The sequence below is a fragment of the Acomys russatus genome, chromosome 13 (genome assembly GCF_903995435.1).
Source record: "Acomys russatus chromosome 13, mAcoRus1.1, whole genome shotgun sequence".
Lineage (NCBI taxonomy): Eukaryota > Metazoa > Chordata > Mammalia > Rodentia > Muridae > Acomys > Acomys russatus.
The window spans coordinates 36252897-36279885 of record NC_067149.1 but is presented as its reverse complement, the minus strand read 5'-3'; the positions used below and the strand labels follow the sequence as shown (position 1 = coordinate 36279885).

Below are 26989 nucleotides of genomic sequence, written 5' to 3'. Positions count from 1 at the left end.
ACCCCTGGGAAGTTAGTACTGGGGTGTGTAAGAAAGCAAACAGAGCGAGCGGGTAAGCACCATTCCTCCATGGCTTCTGCTTTAGTTTCTGCCACCAGGTACCTGCCCTGACCTCCTTCAGTGACAGAGTGTGACACCGAAGTGTAGGATGAATTAAAACCTTTCTTCCCAAGTTACTTTTGGTCATGGCATTTATCACAGCCATAGAAACCAAACAAAGACGCTGCTCAATCCAGGTCTCCCGGACAATGATAGCGTGTGGTTACTTGAAACCCGAGTCGTGGTTGATGATCCTGGTATGATCGTTGTTTGGTGGATGGTTTTCCCATCTTGGGCTGAGTGTCATAGGTGCTAATGAACCACATGGGTTAGGTCTCAAATCAAAATAATACAATTACCTACTATTCTGATCCATCGTGAAAATAGACTGTGGCTTAATTAGCCCGTTGGCCACCTGCTACCTCCACCTGAGCCCTTGCAAAGAAATGCAGCCTGGCTTGTGTTATGACAAGACGTGCCCTGAGGTACAGCAGAGAGTGGAAGCACCCTGCAGAAAGAAGGAGGATATCTGTAGTGTGGCGGACACTTTTCACATCTTAAGTATAAGAGGCAACAACTCTAATTAAACCGTGAACCTGAGGTCTTGGAGAAAACCATCCCAGGGATTAAGGCCTTTCCTGGAATGTGGACACAAAGCCAGGAAAATAAGTGACCTTCCTCTTCTGAAAGGAGGCTCCAGAGCTCAGAACACAAAAGAAAGGCAGGCTTGTGGACTCCATCGTCATGGCGCTCCCTGGAAAGTGAGAGGCTTGCTGGTACCTGCCCGGGCACTGGGCCACTCAGATTGGAGGAGGCCCATTGTAGGCATCTCGGCTACAGGACAGGGCAAGGGCAAGGAGCAAAGATGCCAATGGTCCAGATTGTCTCGCCCCCCGGAGCAGCCCAGGGCCAGGCTGGTGGCGGGACTTTGATCTTTCACCAAAGAAGGACATTTGCACCCTGTCGCTAGGCCACATTCTAAAAAGTCACTCTGGACCCTGAGAAAATCCAGAAAGGGAATCTTCTTTTTCCATTTGACTGCTCCACAAGACATGATCCTGACTGGTACAGGCATGAGGTTGTTTACTAGGCATGGTGCACTTATCTGCTGCAAAATGAATTAAGTCCTTGGGCTAAGTAAGTCCAAGAATTTGAAAAATGTGGCTGAGCAGTGAGCCAACAGTGGTGTTTCCAAGTGCTGATGAAGAGTCTGCCTGTACTCTCTGCTTTACTCGTTTTAACACTAGCTCTAGGACTTGCGGGGCCTCTTAACTGAAACAATCCTTTCTGTCTTCCACAGTGGAATGAAGTGATGGCAAGGCTACACACTTGGGCTTTCTTCACATGCCTGTGATTAACTGAGAATTTACCACTTCCTGGGGACCCTTTCTGTAAATAATATGGTAGTCACAGCAATGGAAGGGTGCCAATTTGCCAGGCATTACTCAAGTGTGTGATGCACACCATCTCCATTTAGTGCTCAGCTACCCCATAGATAGATGCCATTAGTATCTCTACAGATGAAGAAACAAAACTTCTAAGAAGTTATATAACTTGCCAAATCACACAAACTAGTGCTTATTGGTGCTGCCCCTACAGTCAGCCTGGCATGCTTCTGACACTCCATTCTTTAACTACTGCTTAGGTAAACTTACTTCTGCTGAACAAGACTCTGTCATAGCCTGGATACCTTGCAGCTTTTTATATGCAACCCCATGCCTACCTTCAAACTCTGTCAAAATCATAAACACAGACTACTATCATGGCAAAGATTTACTGTGAAAGGTACCAAGGATGACATCCCCATAGTGAACATGAATGCTGTTAGCTCTGACTCTCAAATAATCCCTTTCTGGTATTTGAGGGTTTGCCAGGGCTGGGCCTTATAAGCTCTCAACAAAGCCATTGTCACACAATAACTACTGTAGGGCTTGAGTCTTTTTCTTAGAAACAAAGAATAAAGATCACAAGTCAAAGATCAGAAACCACAAGGCAATAAAATACCCTTGATAAGGCACGCCAGCCCCAGAGAACTGGACCTCAGAAATTAACATTTTGGCCTTGGTAGTTCATCTTCATTTGTGTCTTGGAGATTCCTCATCTGTGAAATAAGGTTGTACAACCTGCCTGGTCTACATCTCATGGAGGCTAGGGCTCCCTCAAGGTAGCAGTTATGAAGCAGTATGAAACATGATCTGACTCCTACCGAGACTGCTGTAAATACATGGTGATGTTATTACCTCATGGTAATACCCGTGTCAAAGAGGGGGCAGTTGGCTTTAAGATAAGTGTATCCATGGGAGGTCTGTGAGGATCAAAATCTCCTATTCAAGTAATACCCAGTGACAATTCTATATGCTCTTAGTGGCTCAAGACAGTTTCCAAATTCCAATACTATGTTTTTGACAGAAAAGCATAGTAAATAGCAATTCCCAGCAGCTGTCACAATGTGGGAAATAAAAGTAAAATCATTCTAGACTATTACTAGCTATAGAAGCCATTCTGATTTCTGTAGACATGAAGCTAAACACCTTGACTTCCACTTCTTAAAGTGAAATATCTCCAAAGCTAGAATGCAAGCCTGACATTAGGCCTGCCTTCCTGATCAGTCCTAAGTGTCTGTCTGCCCACCTCCCCCTCTGAAAAAAAGATTTTATTTTTAATTGTATGCATATGTGTGTCTGTGTGTAGGTATGTGCACACGAGTGAAGGGGTCTGCAGAGGCTACAAGAAAGTGTTGGCTCTTGAGACCTGGAGTTGTCTTGAGACCTGGTGGTTGTCAGATATTTAATACAGGTGCTAGGAACTGAACTTAGGTCCTCTGCAAGAACAGTATGCTCTCTTAGCCACTAAGCCATTTCTCTAGTCCCTTACGTCATTTACATGAACTTTTCTCAGGATTTCCAAGTCTTGACTTTGGGACAAGATGAACATATAGGAAAAAGGGGGGATGACATTTTTTGTAAATGTTATCAAAACTCAGCTGGGTGGTGGTGGCGCATGCCTTTAATTCCACCATTTGGGAGGCAGAAGCAGGTGGATTGCTATGAGTTATAGGTCAGCCTGGTCTATAGAGCAAGTTCCAGGACAACCAAGGTTACATAGAGAAACCCTGCCTTGAAAAACAAAACAAAACACAAGTTATTAAAACTCAATATAAAAAGTCAAGTTTTATAAGCTGGGTGTGGTAGCATATGCACTCAGGAGCGAGATGCAGGCATGTATCTACCGGTTCTAGGACAGCCTAGTCTACATAGAGTAAGATAGCCAAGTCTGTTAGGGCTGGGGTGGAGGGAGTAGGGGACCCAAAGGTCAAGCTTTTTGCAAGGTTTGATGGTCTTCAATTAAACTCGTGTAGCTTTCACCTAGCCAGGCTGTCTGAGGCTTTAATGGGTTCAGAAATAAAATAAACTTCCACATGGGAAGGGAGGAACCAATGAAGAAAACCAAGGGTGCCTGGAAAATCATCAATGTCTCAACATCATTTTCAGAAACAAATTTCTGCCTCATCTGAACTGTGGGCCACCTCTGATGGCTCAAAAATGTACGTGCATTTTCGATTACTCCACCAGTCAAGAATGGACAGAGGACATGTTCTGGCCATCACTGACCCCTGGCGCCAGGGAGAAAGGAAGAAAGGACACCCTGACTTGGATTCACTAGGTTCCTGGACTGCAGGGTCAAGGCCAAATCAGACTTTCAGTGAAGCTTTTCAAAGTAAAATAATTCATCTTGAACATGCAGCCAAGTCCACCCTCTCTAAGATGCATGCTTTTTCTGAAGCAGGAAGCTAAACTGCTCTCCCCTTCATCTGTCTTTCAAGTGCCCACAAGAGCTAGCACTTGTTGGGAAATTCTGCCCCATCTATATCATATAGCATAGAGATCACCATGCAGATCAGAATAGTAATAGTTTCATACATATTCATCAACAACATCTCAGCCAACAAAATATACTTTTAAAAAATTAGGCTGGGGAGGCATGGTAGCACAGTGCAATATTGCAATTCTAGCACTCAGTAGACTGAGGCAGGAAAAATTAGAGATAAGCCTGGGCTACACTGTGAGAACTTGTCTATAAATAAACAAACTAGTCTTTCAAAGTACCTGACTATACAGGTATAACAGCAGTAGTCACACTGCTGTAAGATTAGAGCCATTCAATAGGATTCCCTGACCACAAGATGTGCAGGAATAAAGACAGAACAGAGATGGAGGGAATGCCCAACCAATGCCTGGCCCAACCTGAGGTCCATTCCATGAGAGAGAGCCAACCCCTGACACTATTAATGACACCCTGCTATGCTTGTAGACAGGAACCTAGTATGGCTGTCCTCTGAGAGGCTCCACCCAGCAAACAGATCCTGAGACTCACAGTCAAACACTGGGCAAGGAAGACTTGTAGAAGAGTTGGGGGAAAGATAGAAGGACCCAGAGTGGACAAGAGCTTCACAAGAAGACCAACGGAGACTATTAACCTGGGCCCAGGGGGGCTTTCGGAAACTGAAGCACTAACCAAGGACCATGCATGGACTGGATTAGACCCACCTACATGTATGTACCCGATGGGTAGTTTAGTCTTCATGTGGGTCTCCTAGTATGAGGAGTGGGAGCTGTCTCTGACATGGACTGTGGCATGCTTCCCTCTGGTGGGGCTGCCTTGCCAGGCCACAGTGCTCAGTCCTGACGTGACCTGATGTGGTGGGGTGAGTTAGTTGGGGTAAGGCTCCACTTTTCTGAGGGGTAGGAGAAGGGGGCTAGGGGGAAGAGGGAGGGAGAGGGCTATGATGGGATGTAAACAAACAAATAAATAATTTTTTTAAAAATAGAGGATTTCAGAGATGAAGCCATTCATTGCTTTGGAGAACTCTGTGCCTCTGACCTAATTTTTCCCCCAGATTTAACTACTGAAACTTGTTAGGGGTTCTAAAGGTCTAAAGTAGCTTTTGTGCAGACACACTGGTGTGATTTCTGGCCAGAGACATGAAGAGCAAAACTAAAGCCTCCAGGAAAAAAACAAAGATGACCAATGGAATGAAACTGTTTTAGGCACAACTCTTAAAAACAACGAGTGAGTGTGGTTTAAAAGCTGCGTGAAGAAGTAAAGGGAACTATGGCCGGGGCCTCTCTGCTAATCTCCCATGAGTACAAGAAAGTGTTTTGGTTTGTCTCTGAATGGGTATGAGCCTCGTTTTAAATCAGCAATAGTGCCTTTTATTTATTACTATAAGTCTCAGGTGGATCCAGGGAAAACATCTGTTTAAAGGATTTAAGGCCTCACATCTCAAACCATGGCTGGCTTCTCAAAGCAGGAAGAAAATGACCAACAACCTGGGATACGGCCAGGGGCTGCAGGAGGCAAGCACCAGCCTCGCAGTCCCTTCTGGGGCAATGATTCAATGAGGCTCTTTTGGCAGTTTGTGTGAAACTCCCAAGTCCTGTCTTGGCTTGCCCACAGGTTCACTGTGGGATCCGCAGTGGGGAGTGCGTGGAGGTCTCCTTCCCAGACCTCCAACCTATATCATGACACCACAGAAGAAATATGTGAGAAGAGCTTGGAAAAAAAACCAAGGAATGCGTTCTTGACTGAGTGTGTTGGCACAGTCCTGCAAATCCTATCACTTGAGAGATGAAGGTGTGAGCTACATAGCAGACCCTGCCAAAGAAAGGAAGGAGAAAGGAAACGCGAAGACAATGCCCATGTTAGGGCATTAATGATATTACTGAAATAAAGGCACTCCCCATCTCCCACCTCCTCGCTCCCATTTTGCCACGCGCTCCTACATCAGGTATCATCCTAAGGCCACAAAGGTGAAACATGTAGATGAGCAAAGGGATGCAGGTTGGGGGCAGGATGAAATGACAGTGCCCTCATTCATGCAAGTGCAGCTCAAAATAAAGCAGTACACTCTACATCAGCTCCAGCAGGCTGGGTAGGGAGTCTTCTTCACCCTGGAAAGAGGAGGGCCACAGTTGAGGCCCTGGCCATGGCTAGCTATTCTTTCCCATGTGGATGGGTGTGGTAATCTCAAATATTACAAAACAGGTTTGAATAAGAAACTGGTCTTTAGGACAGACCCTTGAGATCATATATCTGTTCTGTGTATCCAAGGGGACAATTCAATAACCTAGACCACAGTTTCCTGACTCAGAGCTCCAAGATTCTTAGGGACCTTGCCTTGAAATTTGTAGGAGGACCAAGAATAATCCTTGGCTTGCACATTTTCTGTGTCTGTGTGGAGCCCTGGGGCTGAGGAGGAACATTATATGCTATATCCTTAGGGAGGCAGAGACCTATGCGAGGGGATGATCTGGGAACTGGATGCATTCGGGCAGGTCATTTGTTAAACTCCGACTGTAGTTTCCTTATCTTCCGGAAGAAAAGGGAAGATCAAGAACTACCTGAGAAGCTTATAAGGAGTAAATAGGAAATACTGTGACAGGCCTGCAGTGCCGGGCACCTGGCAAGATTCAGTGCTCGCCCCTCCCACTCTTCTTTGCTCTCAACACACTTGAGTGTGACAACTCCACTAGACCATAAAATCCAAAGAAAAATAAATATACCCTCTCGTGCCAAAGACAAAAACAAATGCCTAGTTGATGGAGAACCTGCTGTCCCTTGCAGTCATCCCAGGATCACCTGAACAACTAAACTCACTCTTAGACACATTCTTGTGAGACCACCACATCTCCCAAATACAGCAGGCCCATTTACCATGCAGGCCCTTCAGGCGATGTCCTCGTGGCCAGAAAAAGCATCTGAGAGCGACATGTACAGATGGCCAAATAGACAGAGGTGGCCAGGTTGAAATTACATGGTGCTCATCTTTGTTAGCTCAGTATATTCCAGCCCTGGCAGCAGTAGTATGTATCCAAGCAGGTCACTGACCTGAGCCAACTTGGTGCCCTTTAGAAGCACTGAGTAGGGGCTGGCAGGATATGTGGAGGTCACCTAATCCAGCCTCCCACCTGATGACAGGCGTATTACCATAGCTGAGCAGTCACCTTATGCTACTGCCCGCCCGCCCCGCCCTGCATGGTGCCTCTGCCAGTCTGGCCTTGTCAGCGGCCCTTGCTCTCACCCCATTCCATCAGAGAGGTCCCAGCATCAATCTCTCTGCCCTCCTGCCCTCCTCCTTCCCAGAGGACAATTCTTTGCTTCCTTGTTTCACTCTCCACGAGGTGTTTGGCTGGTTTCCTAGCCACCTTGCCCACTGGATGGCATACTACTAAACACATGGCCGACACTGTCCCTGCCCCAACTCGCACAAACATTTGGTCCAGTACTAAGTATTTATTGTATTAATGAATGACCAACAACTCCAAGGGAGGCACAGTTCCAAAAACTTAAGCCTGTGTATCTGGCAGTTGAGGTTTAATTCGGGGTATGTGAAAGCACCAAGTCCTGCTAAATGTGGAAGGTGTCATTCTGGGGGAGCCAGCTGAAGGACTGCTGTGGGGCTGGCATTAATCAGGCTTTTGTGGCTAACTCTGAGATAGGTTCAGCCTGGTTGCAGATCTTTAATCCACCCAGTTAACTGTTAACCAATCGGGCCTGAGAGACACAGCTGCCTGCATCATTAACTTGGGAGCAGGAAGGACAAATCTTTGTGGGCCTTCTGCCTCAGAAGCTGGCTCCTTCCCCAGGCTTGACAGCTACAAACTCTGGGCTGAACAGTCTGTGGGCTCATGTTGCAAGAACATTAATAAAAACACGTTTCTCAAACACCGGCTGCTGAGGGTAACTGCAACACACTCTCCTTCAATAACAACATCCTTTTTTTTAGGTCTTGAATTCTTGGAACAGTGGCATAAATAATTCATATGGTTTAAGGACCGCAGCCTTGAGTGTCTGAGCCACATTATGAAGCAAGCTCAAATCCCGGGTATAGGACAATGGCAAAACACAGAGAGCCACTTTCAGGGGGCTCCTAGTGGACCTCGGGAGATATAAGTGTGTGGTAGGTTCCCACCAAGAAGGATCTCAGAACTGAGGGCTCCAGGTTTGTGTATGAGGTGACCAAATAGTCCCATATCCAGGATCAAGCTACTGGCTGTCCCAGTAAAAAAGTCTCAGGGCTGGCGCAGCACAAGCTCAGCAGTAGGGCACCTGCCTCGTACACGCAAGGCCCCAAGTTCCGTACTCAGCACCAGGGAGAGAGAGAGAGAGAAAAAAATGTCTCAACCATGAAGTTAACTCTGTTGGAAGGTTTCCAAAGGGAAAGTCCCTCCAGTTACTCAGAGGGAAAAAAAATTACCTACTCGGTCTGGAATCTGGGATGTTTTATGCAGATGTCTGTAGCTCAAGTTAATGAAGGGAAGTCAGCCTGCCTTTGATTATTCAAACAGGCTACCTCTATTAAGGATTGCACAACTCACAAGCAAGGAAGGAGTGGGTTTGACTTTTTAAATTTTTACTTTAAAAAAATCTTAAGGCTGTTTTGCTGGACGTATTTTCCCCTCTATGGAGGTTTTCATTTCAACTTATTCTTTGGTAGTTGTTAAAAGCGTCCGCTCTGGTGAGCATGTAGAGAAGAACACTAAGACACATAGGAGCTGGGGGGCTTCCCTCCGAGGCCACTGGACAGGGAGAGCCCTGGCAGCCACAGGGTTCTCAGCCGTATATCTTCCTTGCTATGTATCAGAGTCATTGTGTGTGTGAGAGTGTTTGAGAGAGAGAGAGAGAGAGAGAGAGAGAGAGAGAGAGAGAGAGAGAGAGAGAGAGAAAGAGAAAGAGAGAGGGAGAGCACTTGTAAGACAGATGGAGGATCAAACCCAGAGTTTCACACATGCCAAGTACACACTGTCCCAGTTAACTGTCTCCCTAGCTCATGACGTTTTTTGTTTTTTAAATGTGGACTAATTTCAACCTGTAATTTGCAGGTAATAGGAGTCACCTAAATTACTTAAGAACTATCATTGTGGGACAAATTTATTCTCTTGTTTCCCTATGAATCCCTTTTATAAATTGTGATTTTATTTCATAACATGGCCAGAGGAGACAGATGTCATTCAGCTCAGGACAAGCGCACAGACCAGGATGTAGGGAAACACAAACAACCTCTCTCCTCTGGGGCAAACTGCTGTGGTAGAAGCACCGGAATCCACCTGGTTCCGGAACAATCTAGCAGGAGACAGAAAGCCTCTATCAAGCCACAGGGGAGGATAAGGCCCTGCAACGGAGGGAGTGGTTACGAAAAATCAAGGGAAAATAGACAGGGGAGGGTGGGAAAAGAACACCTTAGGAAAAACTCCTCTGAGGCCCCGGAGCTACACAATGGGGGTGTTAGGGGAAGGGAGGGAAAATATTCCTGTTTCCTGAGGCAGCTCCAAGAAATCATGAGTGGGTGTGAGAAACAAGGAAGCTTATGGATGAAAAAGAAAGAAAAGAAAAGAAAAAAAGGGGGTGGTGGGGAGTCAGAGAAGGGGAGAGCAGGATCTTTGAGAGACAGAGGAATTAAAAAAAACGCCATGGCAACAGTGCAGTCCACCTACCCCTGGCCGCCCACCCACAGCCTGATTCTTTACTGACGCATTTTGAGAACAAGCTGGTTCCTACCAGCTCAGGAAGGTGAGCAAACCCAGCGAGCTCATTAAATCCCAGCTCTGCGGCTCTTGCCTGCCTGCAGATAGTGAGCGAGGAGGACATAAATAGAAGTTATGTAACGCCTCTTTGTTGATCCCTATGCTCACCAAAAACATGCGGCATGACCTGGTTTTTCTTTAGAGTTCTCTTGGCCTGCTAGCTGAGGACTCTAACGCAGTTAGGAGCCATCTTAAAGTTTACACAGAAGGATGCAGACTTCCAAGTTAAAGGAACTCACGCCCAAGTTAAGAACCCTTAACTTCTTGGGCAGGTTTATCTTTGGATATTAAAAAAGAAAAACAAAAAACAACAAACAAACTAAAATAGGTGAAAAATCTTGTCACTTCTGTTAGGAGTCTGCCCCAGTCCGTCTAGCAACCTGTAATTTCATTGCCTACCTGTCACTAGGCATGGCCCCTGCCCAGGCGTATATGAGAGGACAGACCCATCTACCCCTGTCTCTTAATCTCTTGCTCTCTTCCCTGTCTCTTATCTCTCTTCCTCTGTCTCGTCTCGTCTCGTCTCTCTCTCTCTCTCTCTCTCTCTCTCTCTGGTGGGTGCCCCCCTTCCTTCTCTGCTCATGCTCACATAATAAACTTCCCCATATAAGATCTATTGCCTGGCATCTTATTTTTTAATCATTACAACTTCCTCTTAGACCTTTCCTGATGAAAACTGAAAGACTAGGAGTAAACTTAACACCTGGAGCAAAGCCCCGGGAGAGCGGCTACTTGGGTTTTTGCAGGGAGATGAGTGAAGGAAAAAAGAAATAAAAAGGAAAAGAAAGAAAACATGGCTGCTCCTAGGAGACGGTTTATTGTGGATAAAAAGAGAGAAAGTAGTTAGGGTAGGCAGGTACATCTGGGAGAGTCCAGAGTAGACGTGGGCAGACTGAGGGGTGTCATGTGAGGAGAGCAGGGAGGGGAGAAGAGGGGAGAGAGGTGAACCACGTGCAGCTGCCAGGAGTCCCAAAGATACAAAGAGAACAGGCAACCAAAATGGTTGAGTTATATAGGGAAGAGCAGCCAGTCCCTGGGCTGGAGAAGTTCAGGTTGGGGAACTAGGGACTGAGGGATACAGACAGAACCTGAAGCCAGGCCCGCTTTGATATGTTAAAGAGGCACCTCGGCCTCTTGTCCCAGGTTGGAAACCAAAGAGTACTAGAGATCAGCTGGGTTCTAACTTCCTTCCAGACACAGGCAGCTGTCTGTATGTTTTTCTTTTCCTTAACAGGCAAGACAGTAAGAATCCAGTAGACTACAAAACACACACTAGCTGATACAAACCAGCCTTGCACCGTAAAACCAGCTGGCCCTAAAACCTGGCCCAGAGGCCCAGTCCTGGGCTCACCTGCACAGACTCTCTTAGGCTTCCTTCTAAGGAGCTGTGCTAACAGGACAGGCCCCTGAGCCAGAAGACTTCTTGCTTAATCTGTTGATGCCATCAGACTGTTTCAAAAACTGTTACCATGGAAACTTTTCCCTAGGTGAGCATTCTTTAAGACAAAAGTACAGGTGCTGGAGGATATAATGCCCTCAGTCCCTGGGAGCTTTTCCTGAGAGGTAGGCATTAGTCAACTGAGGGGTGGGTTGTGATGACCCCAGAGCACAGAGAGGCCCCACTTTAGTGCTCCGATTCTATGTAAGTGTTTTCAATTCAGGGCTCTCGTGATCAAAATCATTCTGCTGGGCTATAATCAGCTCAGTGGCTGACTTTCAGCAAGAGATGCTGTGGCTGGCACTGTACTATGGGATTTCCTTCAACATCAGAGAAGCAGAGGTAGTCAAAACTAGAGCACTTAGACCAGGCAGGAGGCTGCAATCAAATGAAAGCAATTACAAACATCTTCACCACAGTATTAAAAAAGGTCCAGATGATTCATATAATGACTAGGACATAAGATGGTTGTTGTTTGCTTTTCGTTTAAAATCAAAGATCAGCAACAAGGATTCATGGTGACCATGCACAAACGCTCAAATAACCTAGAAAAAAATAAGTACAAGATTCAAGGCAGCCATTGACAAAGCAGGACAACCTCTGGTTGTCATGAGGAGTCTTTCTCTAAGCCCACTAGCTCCCTGCCTTCTCCTTTTCTCCATTCCTGCAGAGAAGTAGGCATTCTCCCTTCTACAGTACAGAGAATAAGGACCTGGCAGAAGCCGACACATCTTCATGTGCCGACGCAGCAATGTTGCCAGGTAACAAATGTAGAAATGTACTCAGAAAGCTGTATGTGACGATACAGCAACCTCCGCTCTGCAGCTGATAACCAAGAGAGTGCTAAAACACTATGTTCTCTTAACACTTCGCTTCAGTGTGAAAATAAATTAAACGGGATACTTCCTCTTGTAAGAACAAGACAGGCATACATCTCACACATACATGCCAAACTGAGAATAGTAGAAGGGGTTTACGACACCCATCAGAGGTCTATCCTAGCAATCCTTCTCCCTCAAGATGAAGTCCAGAAAATGTAATGACTGAGCAAGAGCCTCTTCTATGGCTGGATACATTCACCTCTGGCCAGCAAAGCTATGCACGATGAGACCACAACTACAAACTAAAGAAGAGCTTATGCAGCAATATAAAACCAAGCATGCTTCCTTGTATGGCTTTGTAAGTCGACCTTTAAGACTAAATGGGTATGCCAAAGCAGCAAGCGCTTGCTTCTCAGATTAGGCAAGAACTATGGCCTTCTGTCATCTTCAAAGATAAACCAGACGCTGCTGTCTAGCAAGGTCACCGTCGGAGTGAACAGTGTACTGATGAACTTCCTGCCTGGGTGACCCACACACTGTGTCATAGGGAATGTAGGTGAGAGAGTTTTGAGAGAGAAAGACTTGTGTTCAAACCCTGGTCCTGACAGTTGGGGACAGTGAGTAATAGTGAGTGGGTTTACTGAACCTCAGCTCCCTCACCTGTAACTGAGGCCATCTCATGTAACTTGAAGAAGAAATACTTGATGAAGGTAGAAAGTCGCTTCCCTTTCTTGTCATTTCCCTAAACAAGAATATTCTTCAACCAGCAAAAGTGTGGCCAGATGGGGACTCTAGCCCATTTGCCTTCTTTGCAAATGGGTAAGAGCTGAGGTCCAAAAGCCTCACATATGCCAGTGAGCATATGCTCTTTAGAGGCAAGATAAAAAAACCATTGATAATAAAATCTAACTTTCCTTAAGACTGACTAAATGCACTGCTTTCACGTCACAGAGGGGAGGTCTCACAAGAGAGACTTTTCATGGACCTGGGAACCTGACACTTGCCGGGAGTGGAAGACACATGTAATACATACAAGTTAAGTTTAATCTAGCAAGTGAGTGATGCCCAAGCTGAGGGGAGGGGAAATCTTTTATGGCTGCTGCCTCTGCTGTTTATGGCCAGGTTTAACAACAAAACAAAATGACCAACCACATAAGCTATTTTCTGAGGCACTAGAAGGACAGATCATCCTCCAAAGAGAGCCCAGCACCAAAATGACAGCACAGATGCTACCTGTCTTGCAAAAAAATACAAGGTCCCCAAAGGAGGCATGGGCCCACGTCAGTGTTAGAGAAGCTGGTGGAGGCTTCTCAGCACTGTAGAGAGACCAAAATCAAGACTTCTGTCAGGAAACAACGTCTATACAAACACCAGCTAGCCCTGCCATTCTGCAAGAGTGTCTTAAACGCTGGGACCCTGTTTCTTCTTCAGCAAATAGTGGGGTCACAATAGCACCTTTCACATAAGACTGCCATGAGGCAAAAATTAGCTCAAGCACAAAGGGCCTTTAGCTGAGTTACTGGCTTCTGGCACTCCTTAGTTCAGCCTGTAGTTATTATTAAGAATCAAAACGGAAGAAATTAGCCCATGGTATATTTCTCCATTACCTTTATATGTTTATATCTGTTGGGCTCAGATAAACCTAATTCTTTCTTAGTCTTAAAGAAAATACTCCAGGGCTGTAGAGATGGCTCAGTGGTTAAGAGCACTGCCTGCTTTTCCAAAGGTCCTGAGTTCAATTCCCAGCAACCACATAGTGGCTCAAAACCATCTATAATGTATTTTGATGCCCTCTTCTAGCCTGCGGACAAAACACTGTATACATAATAGTAAATAAATCTTAAAAAAAGAAAAGAAAATACTCCATTAAGATGCCAATAACCAACCATTAACAAGTTATTCTGATGTTGGCAATCAGAAGGGTAAGAGGGTTAAAATAACATGGTGGCATGTAGGACCAGGGCCAGAACATCTCTTTCTTCAGGGACTATTTTCTGAGCCCTCACCATGGTGTGCATGCTGGGGAGTCGGATGGACTTTTGACCAGGGAGTTATACTCTTGAGTGTGTGGGAGAAGGAAGAAGTACAGCTCTAAAGTAGCCTACAGTAAAAGCTACTACTCATCAGCAAGAACTATGTGTCAGGCCCCATGCTGAGCTGACTACCTACCACTGATGGTCTCACCAAGTTCCTAGGAATGACCCGCAGAGTGGGATCACGAACACTGACTCATCATCCAGAGGCTGAGCATGCTCTACCCAGCACGTGCAGGAGCTTCTCCAGGGTGCTGGGTGGGGCAAGGAGATTTGACCCTGGTCCTCTTGGGTCTTCACCCAACTCCACTTGAGGTGGGATCATTTCTATCCTATATAAGGCACTGCCCAGAGGTGGAGACCACTGCCTCTGCTTCAGGGGATCCAAGAAAAGTGTTCTGAATAGGAGCTATTTCAGTCAGGGCTTGGGAAGCCTTCCAGGCTAAGGGAAAGTGAGGATGTCCCATACAGAGCAAAGGCGATTCAGTACATAGCCCAGCCAGGGTGGCCGGCGTGTAGGTGCAGGGCCGGAAAATGTGTGAGCAAGAGAGGTTAGAAACCTAGGCAGTGCCCCATCTTGCAGAGCATCCAAAGATGTCACTAGTGTGCCAATGGAGTCTGCTCTCTATGGGAGGCTTTGAAGACAGGGGGAAAGATGGCCAGGCTTCTCTTTGGAGGCAGGGTGGCTGTGGAAGGGCTGTCTTGCTGCTGCATGGGATAAGCATCCAACTCAAGCTCATGCAGCCAAGGCAGGGAGGGTGTATAGAAAGGTGACTGAGAGAATGAGCTCCAAAGTTTTAGGCTTGGTTTACAGTCCTACTCCAACCCTAGCTACACGTATTATTTACTCTAAAGTGCCAGCTTCCTGTCTCAATGGAAGTTGTAATTGGATGCTGGCTCAGAACCGCTAGGAGGTCAGACAGGCACAGAATTAATTTGTGACCAGTAATAGTAAAGAAAGGTAATTAACAACTTCAAGGATTCTTGCATAGGTGACAGAGGGTGGCGGCGGCGATTCACGAGTGAAGTCTTGGCATACAAGTGGCGTGGAAGAGAAGAAAGTGAATGGCAGCCTGACTGGAGTCAGGTTAACTTAAGAGTTAACTGAGATAAAGATGCCAGAGGGGGATCTGAACAGAGACCTAGAAACCAGGAAAGAGGCAGAGGCGAGAGGTACATCTTTGGGAACTACTGGCATAAATGCTGGCTGGAAACCTTGGGAATGAATGAGATCATGCAGGAAGTGTGTAGAAGGAGAACACAGATGGGAGACAAGGTCACAACAGTTTAGGTATCTCAAAGGTAACTATGTGCCTTTAGGAATCCCTGTCTCTCCTCCGGGAAAACTTTTGTAAGAAGCACAGAAATAGCAGCCCAAGAGGCCACAAGGAAGTGACTAGCCTTAAAATGGGATTCCCTTGGGTTTGAAGGCCCACAGATCACACGTCTGGAATCTCAGGTATCTAACTCTCAGCCACACTGAGGATTCCCTAAGGACAAATGCTTTACTCACCCTGCCTTCTGGATCTAGGACAAAAGGCAGTTAGCAGGGGCAGACAGTTATAATGAGGGGAAGGGGATAATGCCTCCAGGAAGGAAAGAGTGTTCTACAAATAAGTGCAACTAGACTCCACTTCCAGAAGGAAGGAAGGAAGGTAGGCTGAGTGGGTGGGTGGGTAGGTGGATGGACACATAGACAGAGAAGATACTCATTACCCTGAATTTCCTATTGTTATCTGATTAAGTGACTACAATATCTTAAGACTTACAATACTGCTCATCTGATGAATGTTGACTGAAACCTGTTATTGCCAGTCCCGGAATACAGGCAAACTCACGACAAAAGAGTAAAATCCATGTCTCTTTTCTTTGTGTAGCTTATTACTCAGTAATAACAATCAGGTAAGTCCAGGGCTTGGTAAATGACTTTCTGAGATACAATATGATAAAGGGTCACAGACTTTATTCCAACTGCTCACTCAGCTCTACCTTGCAAATGGAAGCAGCCATGAAGAAATAAAACTTTATACAAACATGGGCAGCTGGTTAGATGTGATCCTTGGGCCATTGCTTGCCAATCCCAAAGCGTATCATAAGAAGGAGAATCTGGTGTCAGCTTGTATTCCATGTTCAGAAGTCACAAGGACAAGTGCAGAGGGCACTGACCAAGAAGTAGAGGAAGAGATAGCAAAGAGGAAAGCCTGGACCTGAAGGAGATGAAATGAAACAGTGGCCCAGCTTGTAAATGAAGTATTCTCAGATACCTTTTTTAAGCTTTAATTTTTATTTTATGTGTATGGATGTTTTACTTGCTTATATGCATGTCTGTGCACTTCCTGTGTGCAGTGATCACAGAGACCAGAAGAGGGTATCAGATCATTTGGAACTGGAGTTATGGATGGTTATGAGCTTTCATGTGGGTGCTGAGAACCAAACCAGCCTCTGGAAGAGCAGCTGGTATTCTTAACCGCTGAGCCATCTCTCCATTTTTACTTCTGACATTTTATTTCCTGCTCTTTATTGATGCAGAGACTGCAAAATGTGAGCACTCCTTCAAAGATATCTGGTCTTCAGGAGGGAAGGAGATAGGAACTCTGCTCTTTGTCCTTTCTCCCCAATAACTACAGCTTTCTTTGTGGATGGCCAGAAGGGCTGACATACATAAAAGTCCCTTTCTAGCTCTAGTGGGACCTTGCCGCTCAGGAAAGAACAATATTGGCTCTGCATTTTCTCCAGAAGGACTATCTCATGAACTGCTTTTCTTTCTGATAACCCAGCTGTCAGTCTTGGATGAAGGCAGCTGCTGGTTCTTAACAGCAGTGTCATGCCCTGAACTGCACCACTGAGTGCTTTAGGGCCCACACACTGCCAGGGTTGTCACCTGGGTAGATTCACTAACAAAGAGGACAGAGCTCTTAGAGCAGGAAGTTAGCTCAGTTTGATGTGTCCAAGTTTGGTAACTGCAGTGTGTTTGCCACACATATGGGAGGAAGCCGAAGAAGGACATTTGGGACCCTGCTCTACCAATCTTTACGTTAGTTCTCTGACTGTCTCCCATTAAACCTAGCCTGATGACCATCATGCCTCAGAGAAACTCAGTGTTAGGGGAACAGGAAATTGTGTGACTATGCGCACATGAGAACTCAGGTTCTCATGCTTGTCCGGCAGCACTTTTATCCACTGAGCCATCGCCCCAGCCTGTACAGTAACTTCTTTTGAATTATGCCTTTCTATGCAACCAAGATTTAGACCAATAATCGAAAGGACCTTTGCTCAATGACACCTTTGTTCCCTGAAGAAGGACAGGAGGACTATATACTTACATGTCAAAGGCATTAGAGGGAGGGAAGAGAAAGGCTGAGCCAGGGACAGAGAAGCAGCTGGGCTGCCCTCTGCTGTCTACTTCATCTGTCATGACTACCAGTGCAATAAGTGACACATCAAAGGCAATCACATTTCTTAACTCTTTACATGTACAGAATAATAATAAATAGATAACCAGAAAGGTTTAAGTAGACTGAGTGTGATGATAAAAGGAAACAGAACATCCTACAGATCTTTCTGGGTGATAAACCACTTCACAGAAACAAACAAACAAACAAACAAACAAACCTAGAGGAAGTTTGATAGAAATCAAGGCCAATAAATGAAGCCTGTCTGTAAATGACAAATTTTATGAATCAATAGAAACAAATATCCACACACCTCAAGAGCTTTGTGGGAGCTGAATGCTACACAAGGCACGTTCTGTGACTCAAAAGGAGCCCTGAGAGGCAGCACCTGTCAGCAGCTTCCTCTCCAGGTGAGCAACCAGGCAGAGAAAGGTAAGAGGGCTTCACTGGAGGTCTGAAGAAAGGGCATTTCTTGGGCCAAGAACTTTCACTCTGCCTCTTTGTTTAATCTTCTAGAGAATTCCACAATGAACTTTGTTTTCTAACCCCCATTATGGAAGAGAAACTGAGTTTAAAATTCAAAGTTACTCAAGGCTGACAAGGGCAAAGCTCAGATTCCAATGTCCCACTCTAGAGGCCACAGCCCTTCATATGGCAGGTCTCCCTCTCGAGGCTTTCTCTCAAATCTCTGAGCATTCAGGCATCAATTTTCAAAAGAGGGCCAGGTCTCAAAGGTAGACCCTGGACAAGGGTGGGCAGCTTCACTGTTCAGATCCCTTAACGTTGACAGGCAGGCACAGTCCTGGGGTGGGGGTGGGGTGTCCCCTGGAGATGTCAGACTGCCTTTATCAATTTTTAATGCCAGCAACCACATATTAGTCCCTCCACGCTGGGGAGAGAACTGTCCCTGACTCTGAGTTAGCTCACTTCTTTCCCACATGGATAAAACCTGAGGTTAGAAAACACCACTTGAAAGTGACTCATTTTTAACTCCTCTGCCAAAAACAACACCCATTTACGTAACTCCCTCACACATTAGTCTTTTCCTCCTCCTCAGGGTGACTGCCCTGTCAAACTGAGGCTGATCTCCTCACAAGCTGGCCTTCCATTTGTTGCCAGAGAATCAAATCACCCTATCCACCTGCATCTCTTCTCGAGGTCAAGTAGGGGGGAGGGGTTTCCCAGGCAGCCAAAGCAATGTGTTCCTCCCATACTGCGCTTTGCAATGATAGGTTCCATGCTATAGCCAAGACCAGTGGGGGACTCATTTCTTAACCCAACCTCCCAAAGCTTGAGAGTGGTATGGGGAAGGCTGCATCAATTAGGGAGCTCTCTCTTCTTAGTTGAACTCACAGCCCGTTTTTCTGGACTGAGTGTACCTCACATTTTCCGTCTCTAGCTGCCTACGTGCAGAAAGGAAAACTCTGACTGGGTGTGTCTAACCCAGACCTTGGCAGAGGAATAGCCGTGGGCAGCCGCTGGATGCATGAAAATCACTGCGACTGGAAGCATGAAAATCACTGCGACTGGAAGCAAGTACTCCAAGAGGGAACTTTTTTTTTTTTTTTTAATTATCCCTTAGTTTGCTATGGAGTGCTGTGTAGTCAGGGCAGCACATACCTCCTCAAACATCTGCATTAGAATAGGCTCCCAGACATTCTTCCTCTGCATTCCACATAAGGACAAGCCTGGTCCAGTGCAAGGAAGAGGAAGGGAAGGGAACTTTCCCCGGGTGCTGGTGGGAACATCTTAGGAGGAAGGAACACAGAAGTTGGCACGGACGTGGAGGACGGATATACAGCACCATGAGGCTTACTGAGTGCTGTGTGTGCCAGAAATTAATTCATAAGCAAATGCTTATTTTATAGTTTCCCACTTGCGACAAAACATCAAGCAGAAAGGAAATATTTCTTCTGGGGGCTGGCACTGGATCGGGGACAAAGCAGCAGGAAGCGTTCTTCAAGAAAGCCTGATCTCCCCACTGCCTGACAAGTGTGCCACCCTTTCAGAAAGCCCAAGGGCTGTGGCATCATCTCTGCATTCCTGTAAAAAGAGCTGCTTTGAAGGCTCAAGGCAGGAGGATTACCACCATTAGAGAAGCCTCGGAAAGGGGGAGACAGGGTTCCTCCAAGTCCATTATGCCATACTTGGAAACAACCTAAATTTGGCTTCTGGTATTTTTCAAGGATCCAGGTGATGACAGGTCAATGGTGGGGGTTTCAGGATGAGAGTTCTGAGCAAGCGCTCCCCTCACATTAGATCTGGTTTCCTACTAACTGGATCTTCGACAGTCTGACCAATTCAACCCAGGATTTCTGGAGAGCTAAGATCCCTAGTGATCTGATCCTCAAGACAGGACTGAATCTTCACACTCCACCCAAAGGGAGTGGATATGTGTCAACACTTTCTACAGAGAAAGGATTGCACTTCCAAAGAAAAACCACACTCGATTTCAAACTAGAGCGCTATCCTTTCCTGCACTTGCTAGCTTATGGCTTTGACTGACCCACACTGGGGCGCACAATCCATCATAATTGACAATGCACTGGTTCCCAGGGTGGCCCTAACAATGGCCTTTCTTCTCCTCTCCTGCTCTCTTCCCAATGGCAGGCTGAGCCCAGGCTCAGATGGGCATCACGGTGGTGGGGGAGAGGGAGGCAAGCTAGCGTAGCTAGGAGTGCTCACTGCTCTTCCAGAGGACCAGAGTTTTGAACCAAGGACCCATGGCTGGTATCTCTCAAGTGCCTGTAACTACAGCTCTGGAGGATCCGGTGCCCTCCTCTGGACTCCTACTGTACCTACAGACAGGTACTGCTCTTAAGTGTTCACACAAATTAAAATTAAAATAAATCTTAAGGGGGAAAAGGATGGGCAGCTTCTACTTCTATTTCTTTGAGCACTTCTCACAGAACCCAGCCACCATGTTGTAGGAAGCCCCACCCACATGGAGAACCAGTATATTCCAGCTCTAGCTGAGAACCAACTGCCACGCCCAAGTGACCACGCTAATGACTCTAGTCCAAACCCTCCTGATGAGTATAGTCCCAGCCAAGACCACATGTGGCGAAAGAGCTGCTGAGCTGAGCTTCAGCCCACAGAAGCATGTGACAGGTATCAAGTGACTCTTGGGAGCTGAAGGGGTTACTCAGTGATGGATAGCAAACATGGACGGCATGGGAGGTTTAACTCTGTAGCTCTGACCATCACTTCCTCCAGCTTTTCTGTACCTTACAGTAAGATAGATAGCTCCTGTGTGCATACCTCAAGTGGGGAACTGGGACTATTAAATAAGATACTGTGAATGAAAGAGTAAAACACCAAGAAAACTAAACTGGATGCTAGCTAGTTGTAGCCCTTCTTCCTAGGCCCATAGTTTTCACTGCTCTTAATTTTGAAAATTGTCCCATGCTATAAAACTGGCTCTCTTGGTATTCAGTTAGATAAATTTCCACACTCATATAAAATTGTGTGACTCCCAGCAAAAGCAGGATACAAAACACTTCCACACCCCAAATACTCCCCTGTGCTCCTACACTTGACCAAATTCTCCTGTCACCCCTGACCCTGAGCCTTGTCCTTCAAAAGAACCAGATATATAAAACTTATGGTACGTCATAGTCTAAGCACTGACTTTTCTTAGACAGCCTAATATGTGCGAGATGGACCTGAGTTCCTGACTTATCACCACCAGCTTAGCCCATTTTCATTGCTGAGTACCTGCTATGTGGGTGTACTATGACTGACTTGTCCAATAATTAGTATTTTTGATAATTATTTTCACAATGTAGAGATGACTTCAGAAATGTACTCCTTGTGGAAAAAACTAAATAACTAATGTTGCTTAAAACAAGCAAACAAACAAACAAATATCTTGATTCATAGTTGCAAGAGATCCTAGAGTTCCTGTCTGTTTCTTACTTGATGGACAGAGGAACAGCAGCCAAAAGACAGATGTTAGAACCCTACACAATGATGAATTTGAAGATGCTTTCATTTTTGCATCTCAATGTAAAGAAGGTAGAAGGATCTGAGAGGAGAGCCACGGCACATTAAACGTAAATCTGAAACACATAGCCCTGCCCACTTCCCTCCATCGTCCTTCCTACAGCCCATCACTGGCAAAAAGAAAGCTCAGGAAACCCATCTGGCCACAGAATAGTGTCCTTTCCTGAGAACAAGCACGTCACACTGAACAGGAAGTGGTAATGGGCAGTGAGTTCCAGTTAGGATGACCCTGTCTTTCATGGATCATGGCGTTTACTTCAACAATCATTAATACCTGCCACCTTAGTCTTAACCAACGGCAGACTCGCCTCCCAGCTGGTCATGTTCTACTTTGAACCAGCTTCTCTCCAGCAAAACCAAACTCTGAATCACCATCCCCGGGGCCTTAGGGTTCCTGTCCTCAGCTGGCCTCAGACATGACCCTAGTTCTACATCATTTTCTCCAGAGAAAGGAGAAAACTGGGGCAAAGCGGGGATCTCTCTAGTCAACTCTATACTAGAAGAACACTTCCTGGAACCACAGGCCCGATACCATGTAGTGGGTCAGACTGGGCCCCTGAAAGTCACAGAGGAGGGTAAGGCAGAGGGAGCACCAGCAGGAGCCTGAAGGCTATGTCTTCATACACTGGCAAGAGCCTACAGGTTATCCATACCCAAACCCTCACACATCAACATCCTGAGTCCCTGCAGAGGGAGAGAAAGAACGTGCTTCTATCCCACGAGTGGCTGACCAGGACTCACGCAGCATCTCCAGCCAAGGCATGTGAGTCACAAGTGTGTGAAAACATGGAACTAATATTCCTAATTACTGAGTAAGATAAAGAACTGGAAGGAAAAACAGCTTCTGTCTGCCTCGCCATCACTGTCAGGGAGTATGCTGTGAAAAACAGGGCATCGTGCCAGAACCCCAGATTCCACCTCAGCAGTGAGCCTTGGAGCTGGCAGCCTGAGCCCTGTGAGCCGCCCCACGCTTCCTTATTCCCTCATCAGTAGTGGCTTAGAGCATCTACTCATCCCCAGGACAGGAAGCCTCCAGAGACAGCAGGGACTTCTGCCCTCCCCTCTCCTACATCCAGTTAGCTAGCGTGGACTCAAGTGCCTGTGAGTCCAGGCCCAGCCTCAGCAGACAGTGTCAGCTTCACCCACCACTGGTCTATGCCTCCTCACTCTTGCATCAGGGTCCCAACAAGGCTCTGTCTTAACCTCCCCACCCCTCTCTCTTTTATCACTTGGTAAAATACACCTAGTGTAAGTGTACGGCCCAGTGTACAACCATGTACACAAACATGCAACTGCCATCTACACAAATACACAGATGGGTTTGTTTGTTTGTTTGTTTGTTTGTTTTAAGCATTCAAGAGGCTTCCTTGTGCCCCCTTAAAAGTTCCCTCCCAAGCTACTACTGCTATCAGACTCATGGGGAGGTGGAGCTATGTAACCTTTAAAATAAATAAATCTCATTGTGCACCATCAAAGTATACAATATGGTATTGTGAGGTATGTATAGACAATAAATAGCTTACCACAGGAAAGCAAATCCACCCATCCACCCGGAGCTTTACATACATATTTATTTTTGTTTCTGTGGCAACAGCAGAAAAAAAAAATCTCAGTTTACACAGACCTCATACACACTGCAGTTCCATTACCTATATCAATCTTCGAGCTGTACAGTAGGACACTAGAATTGTCAATTCTACATATTTGCTACTTAGCAAATTTGTGTCATTGCCCCCACCCCTCTCAGTGCCCAGGATGGAACTCAGAGTCTTGTGCATTTCAGTTAAGTGTTCTACCACTGAGCCACATTCCTAGCACCTGTTTTTTCCTGAGACAGGTATCATAACCTTAAACTTGCTATGTAGGAGAGGTTGGCCTTGAATTCACCATCCTCCTCACTTCCCAAGTATTGGCATTACAGCAAATTAATTTTTTGAGATAGAGTCTCTGTCTGTATGTATCCCTGGCTAGCTTGGAACTCACTGTATAGAACAGGCTGGCCTTGAACTGACAGAGATTAACCTGCCTCTGTCTCCTGAGTGCTGGGATTAAAGGTGTGCACCACGGTGCCCAGCCAGCAAATTAATTTTGAATTATTGTCTATTTCTGATCTTGCTTCCTTCAGTTTATCTGTCCTCTAAAGATAGATTTAAGCCTAAAATTACAGTCTTGAGGCTCCTTAGAGGGCTACATTGTTTCTCATATAAATCCCAACTCTCAAGCAGGTCCTCGACCCTAGCCTGCACAGTGCTCCTCAGACTTGAAGACCTAATCCCTGTTCATACCCCAGTGTCCCCATGTTGCAGGTCTCACATTTGCCTTGTAATCCTATGCCCATCCTTCAAAGCATAGGTCACCAAAAAACAATTATCAAACTCTTTAATACCTCTACTGATCTATCATCCATCCATCCATCCATCATCTATCTATTATCTATCCATCTCTAGCAATCATCTATTTATCTACCTATACATCTATCTATCTATCTTTCTATCGATCAATCTATCACCTACCCATCAATCATCTAGAGACAGAGACAGAGATATTTCCTTATATACCTTTATCCACAAGTGGTTTTCACAGCATAACTCTTTTTTTTTTTTTAACTGGGAAGCCATGCGCCCTGTTCTCGACATGTAGCTTCCTGTATGGATGTACATGCCTCCTGCATCCCTGCTATACATTCCATTGTTTTGAGAATGACTTCAGACATTTTTAGATGTCTTCAATAAGTAAAGCTTTTTATAAAAACATGGCATGGTGGCTTGGCATGTAGCTGAGTTGGTAGAGCACTTGCCTGGACAACCAGTCTTGTAACAGGAGACCCAAGACCAGGAGCATTTTAGCACTCTTACTATCCCAACGCAGGGGCCTGATGCTGTGAATACAGCAGTTGAGGAAGTGTACCCCAACAAGGGAAAGGACACACAAGTCCAGCCGTTCTCACACTCAGAGAAAACTAAACAGCAGTCTCGATATGTCATGAGTCATGTGCGCATGTGACAACTCAGACAAGCAATAGACTTTGCCATTGGCACGAGTGCAACAACTCACTGCCACAAATCTCTGTGTGCAATAAGGAACTTCCAAGTGTGTGTTGGGCCAAGTAGGGATTGGAGGGCAGGAGGAGGGGCCCCTGCAGTGGGTTATGCAAGGCACCGGGTTCCAGGCTGGAAGAATGAGCAGAGGCTAAAGTCTAACCTGTGCTGTGTTTGCTAAGCCAAGTGTCCTAGCCAGGGCCACATCTATCCTCAGGGAGAAACACCCTTTTCTGATGTAAGAAGATCTGAGACTCCAATAGTACAAGTTCTGTGTCTAAATGTAAGGCCGAGGTCGGGTCAAATACAGACATACAGGCAAACCTTCCGTTACATGAATTAATCTGAATGAAATGTGGATCAAAATGCACGTGTGCACAGGCGTGCTGATCCATGAAAGCCTCATCAGCAGGCTCACAACGAGAGAAAAACTCAGGGAGAACAGGGTTATAGAAAGACGTAAAGGCTTCAAAACTCAGGGGGCAAAGGCAAGAGGATAATTAGAAGTTCAAGGCAAACAGGTCTACATAGTGAATTCCAGGTCAGCCTACTATAGGGAGAGATATGTCTCATAAACACACAGTTTTCAAAATGAAAAGCATAATTTTAAATGGCATTTCCAGTCCAGTATGGTATCATAAGTGTAACTATAATCCAGATACTAAGGAAGCTGAGGCAAAAGAACTGCCTGAAGTCAGGAGGCCAGAATAAGACTGGACAAAACAGCAAGATCCTATCAGAAAATAAGTAAATAAATAGCCACTTATATGTAAAAGTTGTGTGTGTGTGTGTGTGTGTGTGTGTGTGTGTGTGTGTGTATTCCTTTAGATGACCTCTGTGGGGTTGGAGATAGAAAATGTTATATATATATATATATATATATATATATATATATATATATATATATTTTTTTTTTTTTTTTTTTTTTTTTTAAAACAGAGAACCCAGGTTCAGATCCTAGAACTCACAGATGGTGCCTTACAAGTACCTGCAACTCCAGTTGAAGGGGTTCTATTGCCCTCTTCTGGCCTCTATGGGCACCTGCATGCATATTATGCACATAAACTCATGTAGGTGCACACCCAACATAAAGTAAGCTTTTTTAAAAAAAAATAAAGATCTCTTGAAGGACATTTGCCAAAATTAATATTGTTTAAATATTATTTTTAATAATAACATTAATATTTTAAATATTATTAAAATATATATCATGTTCAGCTAACAAAAAATAATTTATTCGTCTTTGACTAACCTAGCCTGGATCTCTTTTCTCTATTAGTCATTTGCTTTCATTGAAATTTCAAATTAAAGGTAGTTTTATAGTTAAAAGTAGCTAGAATCTACAGGCACATCCAAGTGTTAGATCTTATAAGCAGCATAGAGTCTGAACATTCTTCTGCATGTCTAATGATGAGAGCATCTATATTCCTGAGTAAAGAATATAAACAGACTTTAACCATCCATTTGACACACATGCCATAGCTACCCCATTTTTCAAACACACCTTACACTTTTTGAAACTATATTTGAAAAGACAGAATAGTCACAAACTCGCTGACAGGAGACCATGTCTCAGCCTGGGGACCCGGCTCTCAGAACCAGGGTGTGGCCCCAGATGCTACACCACTTCCTACCTGGATGGTGGTGTTGCCTCCTTCCAGAAGTGCAATGGCCAGGAGAATGCTTTCATGGAACACTCGGTCACTGGACGCATTCATTATGAGGTCAATGACCAGATTGGAAGCTCCCTCCTTGTCGAGATGACACTGAACCTCAGCCAGGCTCATCTCACCCCTGCTCGTGGGGCTGGACCCAGGACTGCCCCCTGGAAAGGCAGAACAGTACTCTTATTAAGGACTCTGAAAACAGCATTTTCGCATATTCACTAAGTGCCAACATTTAATGTTTTAAATAGTTGGGCTATTTCCTTTAACCCTCTCAACAAGCTCACAGCAAAATGCGGATTATTAACTGAGAGGTGACGATGCTTGTCTAAGGACATCTAAACTTGCAAGTGGCAAACATGGTACTGAATTTAGTGACAAGATGATGGAAAAAATGATACATTTTCACCACATGATCAAAACGATTCAGCCAGTATGGTCTTTTAAAACACATCAACTTGGGACATAATTACTAAGAAATGGCTTAGGTCAAATCAAAAGGAAACATCTCTTAGACCCCTCCTTGAAAAGCAATCACCACTAGCTGTCTATCTAGCAAACTCTTTCTGCCACATCATTCATTCATTCAACAAATACTACGGCAGTGCTTGATGTGAGGACGAGAGCTAGAGATGGTGGGAAGGAGTGAACAAAGCTCTTCGGACAAGGTGAACACAGCTAAGAGGGCAGGGACTACGCCACTCAGTGGGATTCTTTCTGATCCTTTTTGCAAAGTTCCTATTTAAGAACATGACTCCAACTGTTATTAGCAATAACTGAAACAATAAAACAGAAAAACACACTGACTGGTTTCAGAATCCACAACACCATGTACCTCTCGTTCCCTACAAAGCTCAGCACAACTGCTACTCTCACAGCACCGTGATGCCCGTGTAAGGCCTGCCACAGCTGTAAGGCAGGCCACACTGATACATTCCCCCGTCACCATACCTCACAACTTTGTCATGTAAAAAC

At 45.4% G+C, this 26989-nt stretch overlaps 1 protein-coding gene across 1 annotated transcript in view; it reads right to left on the bottom strand.

Moving 5' to 3' along the window:
• Itpr1 (inositol 1,4,5-trisphosphate receptor type 1) overlaps positions 1 to 26989 on the bottom strand; it is a 333498-nt gene that overhangs the window by 81438 nt on the left and 225071 nt on the right. The window contains exon 44 of the mRNA XM_051155019.1: positions 25985 to 26175. Coding sequence (XP_051010976.1) covers positions 25985 to 26175 — 191 coding nt within the window. The remainder of the gene's footprint in view (positions 1 to 25984; positions 26176 to 26989) is intronic.